The following is a 13,521-nucleotide window of genomic DNA, read 5'->3' as shown; positions in this document are numbered from 1 at the left end:
ATAGCATTCAGAGGATTTCCGCATTGGTTCCTGTTTGCCTAGCTTCCTGCTCGCACCTTGTTGGATTCCCCCGTGGATAGTGTCCCAGTAGGTTCTAGGTACCCAGGAAAGAGCGCGGGCTCGCCTCCTCCCTACTTCCAGTATACTTTGTTTACTTAATACGAGAGCCGCGGTAACGTGGAACGCGCTGGGGCGCGTTTCGCCGTTACATGACTCGTTTGCCTGAGAAGTGTGTTTACGCGTCTCCAATCATTGAGAGAACCTTTACTAGTCCAGTCCTTCCTTGCTCTCTCTGTTATTTTTGGATCCTACTAAGCGAGAAGTATTGCCTGTTTTTGTTGTTATTTTCCTTAGTCTCGCATTAGGAAGGACGTCTCAATTTGAAATAGTGTTAACAATTCCGTTTTGGCTGACGTTATTGTGTTCTGTTCCAGCGCTCACATTCCAGGATTCTTCTCTGACACATTGCTGATACATTTCGAATGCATAATTTTGGCTAACCTCATTTTTTCCCTCATTAAGGATTCCTCTCCGCAGTACATTACTTCGTGTTGTGACAGTGACAACGCTGAACACCTGGGTCCTATATTTTCAGTGGAGTTCTTGAACATTAACTGTATTGCTTCATTTACTTGTTGAACTCCTGTTTTTATGCGAACCAAATTTACCTGCCTATAGCTGCATATGTTCTGGTGAGTGTGGGTGGATAGGTATTGCTTTAAGTCAGAGTTTGAAACAAGAGAGTGCATACCTCATTTCTGTTTTCTTGGCTTCCTGTTCTGCAGTAGTACATCCCTACTGTGGCCGTGCTGTTCCCCAGACCAGACCTAGAAGGGACCACAGAACTCTCAGCTAGTTAATTATTTTATCCACTTCGCAGCAGGATCTCTTCCTCTGCTGGAGGTTGTGTTAAAGGGAATTGGGGAATAATACATCAGTCATCGTCTCTGCTGGCCACTAGAGAAAGGTTAGTGGCCATTCCTATATTCTTGCGCTGACAATCGCGACACTCAGCACTGTAACGCAGTGCATATTATATCTGGCAGGTCACTCGATAAATGAATGCAGACCCCATGTCACAATCCATCCCACACCTCCCAGTTACCCTTCACTACTCCGCCCTCAGGTTAGAGTAAAAAAAACACCACATACTAGAGTGGTTTAAAGCTGTAGTCAAACTTATTCAGGAATCCAGGGAAATACGCTGGAGTAACTATCAGGGTAACCAGGCAACAGTCGACAAATGTGGGGTGTTGGTTACTACTCGGGAAGTTAACCTACTTTTGGTAGAACAGAAACGGGCTAGAGGCTGTCCGAGTTCAATCAAGAGGTCCCTCAATTCGCCTTTCGACACCAACCCAGTCTGCAAAGCACCAGTGGGTCTGGCAGTCTCTCGACTCACATCTGATTGATCTTGGAAAGTGTTCCTCAGCCCAGTCACTTAAACAAGAAGTTTAGGGAAGCACTGCCTTAAATGTATAAGGTCCAACAAGAGTGAAGAAAATAAATGTAATATAGAATGTAAAAAGGGTTAAATTCCTGTGACACCGCCAAGAAATTAAGCCAGTAAGACAGTGCATCTTACAGAGACAACTCCTCTCTGGAATGCATAAAGGACGAAGTACAAGTCATCCAGCCCTTGGGATACTGGTGAATTAAAGGCACTCAGCCTAGTAGCTCTTGTAACAGTGCTACTGTAGCTTGGAAGCGGTGACAATCCCTTAACCCTATGGTTGGTCTGTGCAGAGGAGAGAAAGAGACTTTTAAGAGAAATCAGAGTGAGGTGAGGTATGAGTTGCCTTGATTTATGGCATTGGGTGGGCGGGTCAGGTAGTGAATACACTTTCAACTCATGATCATTTTGCATTGCGTAGGAAAACATCCTACCAAGGGTCAGTAGCGGCTGGTAGGGATCTGGGGTGGCAGGGGAAGATAAAGAAAACTTACCTCCTCACTTCTCTCCGTGTCGTGCCTCGTTGTCCCCCTGCTCCAGACGGAAGAGGAATCAGTTATGCTCCCCTGACCAATCAAAATGCTGCAATGCAGCATTGTAATTAGTCTGAGCGCCAAAGGGCAGCACTCAGATGGGGAATGGGGGCCTTGGCATGTTCTCCATGCAGGATGCAAAGCAGCCTGTATGAAGAACGTGCAAAGTGTGCCCCACTGTTTGGCCGGCCCAAGAGGGCCAGTCAAACATTAATGTGCACTTTACAGAGTGCCACCTCTCCTTCCCCTGAGCTAAGAGCAGAGTAGGCCCGCCCGCAAAGATGCAGGAACAAATAAAATGATAATAAAGTCCAGTTATCATTGTATTTTTCCTTTGTTTTCACTGCTAAAAGCTGTGGAGCGACGCTCCTCTGCCGAGCTGCCACTTCCTAGGGTGCTGTTCTAGTGGTTAATGGGATGCAAAGTGGGTCACAGGGGATGCATGGCACACAGTTTCTGATGTATTACTCCGTTAATGTTTTCATGTACATGGTTGTTAGACCCGTCTGCTTCTGAGAGTCCCCTCACCACTATGATTTCTTTTGTTCCCCTGTACCTCCCAAAATTTGTCGTTTTTCTTTGTCTACCAGGACCTTTATGTGTGCTGTTTCAATGGGGCTAGATGTTCCTTGACGCCTAGTTGTTCACAAGGTTTTTGGCACCGATTCACAAGACACCTGGCGAAACCTGTGACATTATAGACTGGGATTGGCAACCTGTATGAATGACCTCAAAATGGTGGCCATCCATTTTCCTCATGAGAGTGACTCCCTGTGGAGCCTCCATGAACCCTGGCCTTTCAAGGTTTTGGCGCCCTTTTACTTGGTGCGCATTCCTGACAGGAATTACTTTATTTCCCTCAGGTACACAAAATGGCTGCTCTAGAACCCCAGTATGGTGGCTGTTAGAGACCCAAATACCCCAGTAGTGCCATGTCATTGGCCTAACCCAAAGAAGGTTCTAGAACCTACTGGCACGAGCCAGCACCTCAGGGCACTTGCTATATAAGGTCCAGTCCCTGGCGGCCATTTTAGATGACCAAAAGACTAGATAGGATAATGATGTTCCAGATCTAGGTGAAGAAGGAGATTCCAGACTTGACACCAGATTGACACCTGCCCTGTTGACCCCTGAGGCGGCTGGTAGTGTGGCAATAGAGCAAGCAAGAGTCACTGGCGTGGATCCTGACTGGCGTTCCAGTCAGCTGTGTGTGCGGTGACCTCGCGCCTACAGCGCCTGCCCAGCGAGTGCCTCGTCACCCCCAAGAGACTGGGTGATTTTTCGTGTGCCTCCCCGCCCCCCCGGTGGCGAATTACGACTGACTCGGGTCGCGAGGCGAGAGCAAGTTTGCCGCGACCACGAGCGTCTTCTGTGCCCCTTGTGTGACAGGCGCCTCCAGCGAGGAGCTCGGACGTCTCCGAGCTCCACCGGCGTAGAGTGCTTCCTGCGCAGACTGAGGTGAGGTGGTGCGCCGGGGCGGGGAAAGGCCGGCCTTCGTTGGGCGGGACTACTGTCTCTGCCCCTCCCCAGTGGATCGGCAGCTGTAGCTGTGGGCGGGAACCATCCCTGTTTGAGGAAGTCGGAGGGAGGTCCGTGGAGCCCCTGAGAACCCGTCGCTGGCGAGAGAAGTGCTGAACCCGACTGAATCGCTTTTCGATTGCAGCCGATGTGAGTTGGGCCCGTTTCTTCAGGTGGGAAGCGCTGTTATAAAGGAACTGTGAACCGGCATTTATTTGACTGAGCCCGAAGATTGTGTGACCTCTTCGGCAGCCCCGTTCGGCAGTCTAAAGACTTGGAACTGGTGCCGCCTGAGTGCTAGCGGGGACAGAAACCCCTAGGCGCACTTAGACCCCCACCGGCAAACAGAGATCTCAACCCGGTGGCAGCCGAGTGTAAATGAAGTGTTCACTGTCTTTCCTTGCCTTTTAGATATACGCGCATAACCCCCGTGTGATTCTTAAAGAGTCCAGCACTCCCTGTTAAGCCCAGAGAAGCCTGTGTACACTAATGGTGAAATCGTCATAAACTGTAAGAGTAATCTTTCCAACCTGAAATGTATTTGCAAATGTAGTGTTCCTGAAGTATTTAATTGGTGGCAGCGATACCAGAATGAATCTGTAGATGTTCTTGAACTGAACCAGTATTTACTCTGCTACACAGACAGTGATATTTATGCTATTTATTGAAGATATTTATTCCCGATATTTATTCTATTTATTGACAATATTTATTCCTGATATTTAATCTATTTATTGATGAACTGTACTCCTAAGCTTATTTATTGAATTTATTCCAAAATCGAAACCCAGCAAATTGTGACCCAAAAGAAATGTAATTGTGCTTTCCTAATTGATCCCCATTCATAACAGAGAATTTTTACATAAAGGAATCGTATTTTTCTACAACAGTGGTTTGGTGTCCTTCTTTTTGGTGGTTGTTCAAGGAGATATTATTGGGTCGAAGCCGGCTTAACACGATAGCCTTCACTTGCCTTGACACTTGAGCCAAGCTACCCCCTTTGTGCTGGGCTTGCCCATCGCAGGTCCAACATAAAATTGGTGCTCAGCGGGTGGGATTACTAGCCGTGCTTGTTTTGGATCCCATAATAATTCCGCGTGCGTCACAGGTACACACCCGGAGTTTTCTCCCAGCGGCCCTCCAATTCCATATTTTGTTTTTTCCCAATTCTGTGTGGCTCAATGGTTAGAGCGGCAGACCCTGATGCAGAGGTCTAGCCCGGGACCAGGGTTCAATTCCCCGCCTCGGTGGGTCTTGGGCTCAAAAACAATTCCACGGACCTGATAATTCTCGCCTCGGTGCCTATTCCAATCATGGAGTCCCACTCTGCAACTCTGGGCAATAGCTTGCTTAATCTCCACAACAGCCCCACAACGCTAAGGATGCCTGGCCCCCACCTTGGGGGTGCCCAGGAGTGGACGCCTCACAGGGAAAGCCAGGATGGGTTCCACAGCGGTATTCGTACAAGCGCCTTGAGACCCTTGCGGGTGAGTAGTGCGCTATACAAGTATCTATTTTTTTCTGGAGGTGGGTGGAGGTGACCCTCAGAGTTCCTATCCTTGTAACCTACTTCGAGGTGGTTGTCCACACTTTTCACTGACAAGATGGAATTCGACATGTCAGAGCTGGAGACCTATACCGTGGCGCAGCTCAAAGAGTTCTGTCAGGAAAGGGGAGTGTTCGTTAGGCGAGGGGTCAAAAAAGAGGAGCTCCGCATTAGTCTGCGAGCCTGGGTGGAGGCGCATCCGGAGGGTATGGTAGAGGAGGAGGAGTCAGACAGGGGTACTGTCGTTGAGAGAGCTGCGGAATGTCCCCTGGGGGTGGGTGATATGATAATCAGCCCCAAGGTAGCCTCACGGGAGGGCTGCAGTGCATCAACAGGAGGGTTGTCAGAGACCGAGTTAGCTGATAGAAGAGAGGAAAGACAATTGAGGTGGGAGTTAGCTAAGCTGGAGATGGAAGGGAAGAGGATGGAACACGAGTTCAAGCTACGAGAACTCGACCTCAGAGCCAATAACATCACTCCGGAGGGTGTCGAGTCTAAGGAATTTGCCAGGGAGCTCAGGCCTCACTTACCCAAGGACGTGGTCGCTAGCTATACTGTTGGAGATGACATAGCTAAGTGGCTGGCAGCCTATGAGGTCTCCTTAAGAGCCCATGGGATCCATGAGCAGCATTGGGGTGGTGGATTGTATCGCTACATGCCTCCAACAGGTAGGGATGCCCTATTGGCCCTAGACCGGGAGGATCAGGTAGACTACCCCGCCATGAAGGTGGCGCTCATTAGAAAGTTTGGGTTGACCCCCGAGAAATACCGGCAGAGGTTTAGGGGCAGCCCTAAACTGAGCTCACGGAATTGGGTTGACTTCCTGGATTATGCCAAGAAAGCCCTGGATGGGTGGGTCTAAGGTAGTGAGGTGGAAGACTATCGAGGATTGTACAATCTCATACTCAAGGAACATCTCCTCGAGAAATGTCTTCCCGAGCTGAGGCAGCACCTGGTAGACAGCAAACTTACTTGCCCCCGTAAGCTTGCTGAGGAAGCGGACATTTGGGTAAGTACCCGAGTGTCCACGAAGGGGACGGGAGGAGATTCTCAGAAGTCCGGACAGGGCGCTCCCCAGAAGAAAGAGGGGGAGATAATAAGAAACAGGAGTTCTCCAAAGGCCCCCAAAATAACTTTAAGGGGAAAGGTTTCTTCTCCAACTCTAAGGCTAGCCCGCAAAAGAACCCTAATCCTGGCCAGAGTCAGCAGCCAAGGGTTGTCCATTGCTTTGAGTGCGGTGGTATTGGACATTATAAGGGAGACGCGAAATGCCCAAAGAGACCACCCCCTCCCACTGGAGGAAAGGCCCCGGGAGTTGCTAGTGTAGCGCTCGGGGAGGAGATGCCCTTAGTTAAGGGGAAGGAGGGGGCAGGTGTCACCTTAGTGTCCCTGGGTGATCGGGAGATGGTTCCAAAGATCCAGGTGCCCCCAAATACTACCAAGTATGGGCAATGGGTCACCATCAATTGCCATAGAGGGGAAGCTCTGAGAGATACAGGCGCCAGTATGACTATAGTTAGGAGTCATCTGGTGTCCTCAGAGCAGGTGATTCCAGGCGTACTTCATCCAGCCGCGATGGCTGGCGGCAGAATGAGCCACTATCCCGTGGCTGAGGTTCCCTTTGAGTGGGGAGGGGTTGCAGGTTCACTTCGAGTTGCCGTAAGCCCCGCCGTGCCAGTCGATTGTCTGCTGGGCAATGATATGGAGCACAATGCTTGGAAGGAGGTGGAATACCTGACTCATTCTGAGATGCTGGGTACACCTGATTGGGCCTGTGTGAGTACCAGGTCGGCGGCTGCTCGGGAGGAGAAGTCGCATGGGTTGGAGCCTGGAACAATGGCCCACCCAGCTGCTGATGAGGGAGCATCTCGAGGACAGGAAGAGCCTGCCTCAATGTCCGTGCCCCGTGAGACGGATAGGCCATCGGAGGAGATGGACCCGGAGTCCGCGGAGGAGGACATGGTTCCATTGGAGGATCTGCCTATCCCCGCTGAGTGGCGAGTGGAGGGAGGACAATCCAGGGAGGAACTGAGCAAGGGACAGAGGGAATGTCCCACCCTCGAGGGTCCGAGGCAACAGGCTGAAGCCCAGGCAGCAGGTAATGAGTCTGGGAACTATTGTGTTTACTGGGAGGATGCACTCCTCTACAGTGAGCCCAGGGCGCCAGTGCACGGACTGTCACAAGCCCTGGTAGTCCCACAGTGTTACCGAGCCTTCCTATTAGAGTTGGCTCATGAGATTCCCTTGGCAGGACACCTGGGACAGGACAAGACCTTTGCACGGCTTGCCCCCCACTTTTATTGGCCTCGAATGAGGGTGGCGTCCGATGCATACTGTCGGTCGTGTGTGTCATGCCAAGCCAGTGGGAAAACAGGGATGAAGCTGAAGGCTCCCCTGGAACCACTTCCCGTCGTTGGCACCCCCTTTGAAAGGGTGGGCATCGACATTGCTGGGCCCTTAGATCCGCCAACAACATCCGGTCACAGGTTCATCCTGGTACTGGTGGATCATGCCACAAGGTATCCGGAGGCAATACCTCTGAGAACCATTACTGCACCGGTAGTGGTGAAGGCCCTGATGGGGATCTTTACCCGAGTGGGATTCCCCAAGGAAGTTGTGTCTGACAGGGGGACCAACTTCATGTCAGCGTACATGCGGGCAATGTGGAAGGAGTGTGGGGTAAACCACAGGTTTACCACTCCTTATCACCCACAGGCCAATGACCTGGTGGAAAGGTTCAACAAAACCTTAAAGGGTATGATCAGAAGTCTACCCGAAAGCCTGCGGAGGAAATGGGACGTCCTCCTACCCTGTTTGCTCTTTTCTTACAGGGAAGTGCCGCAGAAGGGAGTGGGCTTTACCCCCTTTGAGCTTTTGTACGGGCACACTGTACGTGGACCTCTCAGCCTGGTGAGGGACTCCTGGGAAAAGTCTCCTCGGAAAGTTCCCCAGGACGTGGTGAGCTACATGCTGGCCTTCCGGAGCCAAATGGCTAAGTTGTGGAAGCAAGCTTCTGACAACTTGGAAGCCAGCCAGTCTGTGATGAAAGCGTGGTATGACCACAATGCTCACCCAGTGGAGCTGGAGCCTGGTCAGAAGGTGTGGGTGATGGAGCCTGGAGAGCTGAGTGCCCTCCAGGACCGTTGGACAGGCCCCTATGAGGTGTTGGAGAAGATGGGCAAGGCTACCTACTTGGTGGACATGAAGACCCCTCAGCACCCACATCGGGTGTTACATGCCAACCGCCTCAAGCCCCACTACGAGAGGCCCGAAGTCATGTTGGTTATGGTGACTGATGGATCAGAGGAAGAGGACACAGAGCCTCTCCCTGACCTTTTTGCATCTCAAGAAAAGGATGGGTCGATGGAGGGAGTGAAACTCTCGCCATCCCTGACTCCTGAGCAGCAGGAGGAATGTCACCAGGTCTTGGGGCCATTCGCTCCTCTGTTCTCCCTTGTCCCGGGTAAGACCCACCTGTGTACCCATGACGTGGACACAGGAGACAGCCCACCTGTGAAGTCCAAGTCTTACCGGCTGTCTGACAAGGTGAAGGCCAGCATTCGAAGTGAAGTAGCTAAGATGCTGTAGCTAGGGGTCATTGAACCTTCAAGTAGCCCTTGGTCTAGCCCGGTGGTTTTGGTGCCCAAAGCCGCTCCACCTGGCGCCACACCAGAATTACGATTCTGTGTGGATTACCGAGGACTAAATTCGGTATCCAAAACAGATGCTCATCCGATCCCACGGGCGGATGAACTGATTGACCGGTTGGGAGCTGCCCAATATCTCAGTACCATTGACCTCACTGCAGGGTACTGGCAGATTCCCATGACTGATGGGAGCCAAGGAAAGGTCAGCCTTCTCCACACCTGATGGACACTACCAGTTCTGTGTCATGCCCTTCGCCTCAAGAACGCTCCTGCCACTTTTCAGCGGCTGGTGAACACGATCCTCACCGGGATGGAGTCCTTCTCTGCTGCCTACTTAGATGACATAGCTGTCTTCAGTAGCAGTTGGGAGGTTCACTTGAAGCACTTGCAGGCCGTTCTCCAAACCCTGGAAAGGGCTGGCTTGACAATCAAGGCCAGCAAATGTCAGATTGGACAGGGGTCGGTAATGTACTTAGGTCACTTGGTGGGCAGGGGAAAGGTGCAGCCCCTTCAGGCGAAGATTGAGGCAATCATGGCCTGGAAAGCCCCCAAGACCCAGACTGAGGTCCGAGCCTTCCTGGGCCTCACAGGCTTCTACAGACGGTTTGTGAAGGGGTATGGCACTAACGTGGCACCCCTTACTGAACTCACGGCCAAGAAGCAACCCAGGGGAGTCATCTGGATGGAGGCTTGTCAGCGAGCCTTCGACACTCTGAAACAAGCATTGTATAACGCTCCCATCTTGAAGGCTCCAGACTTCACAAAGGAATTCATTGTCCAGACAGATGCATCCGACATTGGCATTGGGGCGGTGTTATTGCAACTCAATGAGGAGGGTCTGGATCAACCCGTGGTCTTTCTGTCACGGAGACTGCTTCCTGGTGGAGTACCATTGAGCGGGAAGCCTTTGCGGTGGTCTGGGCACTGAAGAAGCTGCGACCATACTTGTTTGGTTCGCACTTCCTTGTTCAGACAGACCACCGACCCCTTTGCTGGCTCATGCAGATGAAGGGGGAAAACCCCAAACTGTTGAGGTGGTCTATCTCCCTACAGGGAATGGACTTTCGGGTGGAACACCGGCCCGGAGTTGACCACGCCAATGCAGACAGTCTCTCCAGGTATTTCTGCCTTAGTGTTGAGAACTCCCAAGGGGTTGGGTAGCTCTCCCCACTTTCAGCTGGGGGGGACGCGTGTTAGACCCGTCTGCTTCTGAGAGTCCCCTCACCACTGTGATTTCTTTTGTTCCCATGTACCTCCCAAAATTTGTCGCTTTTCTTTGTCTACCAGGACCTTTTTGTGTGCTGTTTCAATGGGGCTAGATGTTCCTTGACGCCCAGTTGTTCACAAGGTTTTTGGCACCTATTCACAAGACACCTGGCGAAACCTGTGACATTATAGACTGGATTGGCAACCTGTATGAATGACCTCAAAATGGTGGTCATCCATTTTCCTCATGAGAGTGACTCCCTGTGGAGCCTCCATGAACCCTGACCTTTCAAGGTTTTGGCGCCCTTTTACTTGGTGCGCATTCCTGACAGGAATTACTTTATTTCCCTCAGGTACACAAAATGGCTGCTCTAGAACCCCAGTATGGTGGCTGTTAGAGACCCAAATACCCCAGTAGTGCCATGTCATTGGCCTAACCCAAAGAAGGTTCTAGAACCTACTGGCACGAGCCAGCACCTCAGGGCACTGGCTATATAAGGTCCAGTCCTTGGCGGCCATTTTAGATGACCAAAAGACTAGATAGGATAATGATGTTCCAGATCTAGGTGAAGAAGGAGATTCCAGACTTGACACCAGATTGACACCTGCCCTGTTTACCCCTGAGGCGGCTGGAAGTGTGGCAGTAGAGCAAGCAAGAGTCACTGGCGTGGATCCTGACTGGCGTTCCAGTCAGCTGTGTGTGCGGTGACCTCGCGCCTACAGCACCTGCCCAGCGAGTGCCTCGTCACCCCAAGAGACTGTGGCCGATTTTTCGTGTGCCTCCCCGCCCTCCCCGGTGGCGAATTACGACTGACTAGGGTCGCGAGGCGAGAGTAAGTTTGCCGCGACCACGAGCGTCTTCTGTGCCCCTTGTGTGACAGGCGCCTCCAGCGAGGAGCTCGGACGTCTCCGAGCTCCACCGGCGTAGAGTGCTTTCTGCGCAGACTGAGGTGAGGTGGTGCGCCGGGGCGGGGAAAGGCCGGCCTTCGTTGGGTGGGACTACTGTCTCTGCCCCTCCCCAGTGAGTCGGCGGCTGTAGCTGTGGGCGGGATCCATCCCTGTTTGAGGAAGTCGGAGGGAGCTCCGTGGAGCACCTGAGAACCCGTCGCTGGCGAGAGAAGTGCTGAACCCGACTGAATCGCTTTTCGATTGCAGCCGATGTGAGGTGGGCCCGTTTCTTCAGGTGGGAAGCGCTGTTATAAAGGAACTGTGAACCGGCATTTATTTGACTGAGCGCGATGATTGTGTGACCTCTTCGGCAGCCCCGTTCGGCAGTCTAAAGACTTGGAACTGGTGCCGCCTGAGTGCTAGCGGGGACAGAAACCCTAGGCGCGCTTAGACCCCCACTGGCAAACAGAGATCTCAACCCGGTGGCAGCCGAGTGTAAATGAAGTGTTCACTGTCTTTCCTTGCCTTTTAGATATACGCGCATAACCCCCGTGTGATTCTTAAAGAGTCCCAGCACTCCCTGTTAAGCCCAGAGAAGCCTGTGTACACTAATGGTGAAATCGTCATAAACTGTAAGAGTAATCTTTCCAACCTGAAATGTATTTGCAAATGTAGTGTTCCCGAAGTATTTAATTGGTGGCAGTGATACCAGAATGAATCTGTAGATGTTCTTGAACTGAACTAGTATTTACTCTGCTACACAGACAGTGATATTTATGCTATTTATTGAAGATATTTATTCCCGATATTTATTCTATTTATTGACAATATTTATTTCTGATATTTAATCTATTTATTGATGAACTGTACTCCTAAGCTTATTTATTGAATCTATTCCAAAATCGAAACCCAGCAAATTGTGACCCAAAAGAAATGTAATTGTGCTTTCCTAATTGATCCCCATTCACAACAGAGAATTTTTACATAAAGGAATCGTATTTTTCTACAACAGTGGTGTGGTGTCCTTCTTTTTGGTGGTTGTTCAAGGAGATATTATTGGGTCGAAGCCGGCTTAACGCGATAGCCTTCACTTGCCTTGACACTTGAGCCAAGCTACCCCCTTTGTGCTGGGTTTGCCCATCGCAGGTCCAACAATGGTGATAAATGGTAGTAAGTCTGTCTAAATTAGGAGGTGGGATTGTGTGCAATCAACGTTCCACAAACTGACAGGTGTTCTGCCCAGTTGCTATGGATGCGAGACAACTTATCCATTTTCTATGATGCCAGTCCTGAAGCGGAGCTTGCAGCAGTGGTGCTGGAACAATTTTCAACATAGGGCTGTAGCCATCCATGTTACATCACTGAAGGCATAGGGATTTTGAAAAATCGAAGCATCACACCAAAGAACAATTGTAGCAAATTAGCCACCTCCATCTCCAGTAGGAGAGCGGTAAGGGTGTACGTATTGCATTGTCCATTTCCAACAAAATGCCATTAAATTAGCAGACACATCAGGTGTATTGGTTAAAATATATATACATAGTACACAAACGATAATGTTTGTAGAAATCAGACGTCAGTAAATATTAATCATTTCTGCATCACCAAGTAAATTGTCTTTTTTTTCTATTCTCAAACTATTTTTTCCATAACTATCCAAAATTACATACAATGTGCCTCGTTTGTGCTTTCCTAACTGCTTGTATATTTTTAAATATGTGTATAGTTAATTTATAGGTATTTACATTTTGTTCTGCTAGAAGAAAAATGACATCCTATAGCTCTTCACATTCCCTGATCCCAGCAAGATTGTCACATAGTTCAATTAACAGTTCTCTTACTTTGCAGTCGGAAAAAGAAAAGTAGGTAAACAGCAATGTCCAAGTTAAAATAATATGAGCACATTGCCATTGAAATACCCAGACATTTGACCTCTGTCTTTGAAGGCACAGCAAATGTGACAAGATAAAAATAAAATTTAAAGACACCTTTATTGATCATTCACCTTTTGAACTAGAGCATGGCTACTTGGGAGGTAGGGGTGGAGTGCTGCCGCACCCGCTCACAGCTACATCCAGCGCCAATGAGTCCCAGCCTTGTTGACCAACTAAACATGGAAGCAAATGACCATTCAACTGAATTGGATACAAGCTTTGCGAAATTAATTTCATGATTAGTGAAGCTGCACCCTTCCCATGGAAAAACAGTCTACTCCACTGTCTGGATCGCTTCAACATTGCTTTGGAGAGGAGTGATGTAACTAAACAAGTCAATGCTCCCCAACTAAACATTGCTCACAGAGCTTTTGGCGCTGCAATTAAATTATTTGGTTGAAATAGCAAACTACTTGACGCTTCCAACCTGTAGCTGACATGAAAAACTTGATGGTTGGTCTTGACAATTCCACCAGCACGTTACCAACATTGAGTCAGTGTAGCATGTATTCTGGACCCTACAAAGTCTCATAAAAATATACCATTACTTTCCATAAAATATTAGCATAACTACACCAACTTACACGTAGGGTGCATATTAAAAAGGAAACATTGACAAACTGGTATGTGGCATGTGAGAGAGCACAGAGAAAATTCCCACCACATAGTAAAAATACATAATTAGCTCATACCTGTTGGAGACGAAGAAGTAGTTGCAGCAACGGCAGATGGAATATTTTTGACCAATACTGTCTTACTGTCTCTACCTAAAACAAAGATCAATGACATTAATGAA

At 49.7% G+C, this 13,521-nt stretch overlaps 1 protein-coding gene across 2 annotated transcripts in view; it reads right to left on the bottom strand.

The window, feature by feature from the left end:
* The window catches only part of PPP4R4 (protein phosphatase 4 regulatory subunit 4), a 1,899,245-nt gene that overhangs the window by 351,920 nt on the left and 1,533,804 nt on the right, over positions 1–13,521 (bottom strand). The window contains exon 22 of one of the 2 annotated variants that reach the window (XM_086937722.1): positions 13,418–13,492. The exons of the other annotated variant lie outside the window; for it this stretch is intronic. Coding sequence (XP_086793848.1) covers positions 13,418–13,492 — 75 coding nt within the window. The remainder of the gene's footprint in view (positions 1–13,417; positions 13,493–13,521) is intronic. 2 annotated transcript variants of the gene reach the window in all.

Source organism: Lissotriton vulgaris, chromosome 9, assembly GCF_964263255.1.
Source record: "Lissotriton vulgaris chromosome 9, aLisVul1.2, whole genome shotgun sequence".
Lineage (NCBI taxonomy): Eukaryota > Metazoa > Chordata > Amphibia > Caudata > Salamandridae > Lissotriton > Lissotriton vulgaris.
This window is presented reverse-complemented; position numbering and strand designations above follow the sequence as displayed.